We start from the raw sequence: 1,347 nt of genomic DNA on the forward strand, positions 1-1,347 counted from the left end.
AAAGACTGCAAAGGCTGAAAAATCTTGAAGTCTGGATGAAATTGGAGGTAGTTTGAGGATTAAATTTTTTATGCTTTTTAAGCTCAAAAAAAGGGGGTCGTACATGAGATYGTATTATACATGAGATCGTATTATACACGAATAAATATGGTTAATTTAACAGGCTCATATTTTGAAGAAAACTGTTAAGCCTTCCATTCCTGATCAAGTGCATCTATACATGGAAAAGACCAAGCTAAACTGGTTATTGTTAAGCTCTAAGTGCAGGGGGGAAAGCTAAAATCAAAGAGCAGAGTGACCATTCACCACAAATCTACAACTAGGACAGCATGTGTTGCTTTGTGTTGTGAGTTAAACTATAATCTTCAGTGGAAGTATACCCTAACAATGCTATAAGCTCATGTTCATTAAACTCAGATATACCTGACCCCTCATCAAAAACAGAGCAGATAAGGTCACTTAATTGCTCACATGTTAGTGGGTTGTGTATTTTTTGCCTTGTTTGGATAATTTGGTGTATGATAAGGTTTACTTGGAGGTAGTGGCGGGCACGTTAACAGAAGCAGTTCTACGCGGGACGTTTGAGACTTGGCGCTGCTGTGACAAGAAGGACTGATTGGAGAAGAGCATGGAGGGGGTGCGACTTGTAAGACGTGACTCCATAGCCAGTTTCTGAAAGTTCAGACTCTGAGAACAGAGAAACCGGACATTTCAGAGTCAGCAGATGGTCATAAAATACAGTATGTATTATGCAATAAGAAACCCGAGGCACTTTTATTTTACCTTATTATACCAGGCAGTGACGATGAGTTTCTCCTCATGCTCTCTTAGCATGGCCTGATCACACTGACGCTGGAAGAACAACCAGTCAAACATCGGTGTGAAAAAAATTGCCTAAAAACATGTCTTCATGTCTATGTTGAGAGAAAATGCAGATTTACTTCAAGGTTAAGAATGCGTTTGTCTCGGTCTGCTAACTGGTTCCTCAGAGCTTGAATCTCAGCAGTGGCAGGATTTAGCTTTGGGTCCAAGGCTCGTATGACCTTCAAAAAAACAGATCCAAAGTAAAATATTTTTGGTATAATCAGTGGTGGGCAGCGTTAATCCAAAAATTAGCTCCGCAATTTCTAAAGCGCTTATGAAAATATTTAGGTCCACAACTTCAAAATTGCTTATGCCATAGAAAAACTAGCAGAAGCTAATTTGAGAGCGCAAGTTCAATTTGACATTTACTAGCTGGCAACAATTCATGTATGAAGAAGCATGGTAGGCACAACACTGCCAACTAGCGGTGTATGAACTCTTTTACAACTTAATTCTACAACCGCCGATTGTTGGGGATGTGAT

The 1,347-nt window shown here is 39.7% G+C and overlaps 1 protein-coding gene across 1 annotated transcript in view; it reads right to left on the reverse strand.

Moving 5' to 3' along the window:
• Positions 1 to 48: 48 nt before the first annotated feature.
• hook1 (hook microtubule-tethering protein 1) overlaps positions 49 to 1,347 on the reverse strand; it is a gene marked incomplete in the record, with an annotated part of 34,695 nt that continues 33,396 nt past the window's right edge. The window contains 3 exon segments of the mRNA XM_014034748.1: positions 49 to 687; positions 784 to 852; positions 942 to 1,043. Coding sequence (XP_013890202.1) covers positions 529 to 687; positions 784 to 852; positions 942 to 1,043 — 330 coding nt within the window.

This window comes from Austrofundulus limnaeus, unplaced genomic scaffold (assembly GCF_001266775.1).
Source record: "Austrofundulus limnaeus strain Quisiro unplaced genomic scaffold, Austrofundulus_limnaeus-1.0 Scaffold2276, whole genome shotgun sequence".
Taxonomy (NCBI): Eukaryota; Metazoa; Chordata; class Actinopteri; order Cyprinodontiformes; family Rivulidae; genus Austrofundulus; species Austrofundulus limnaeus.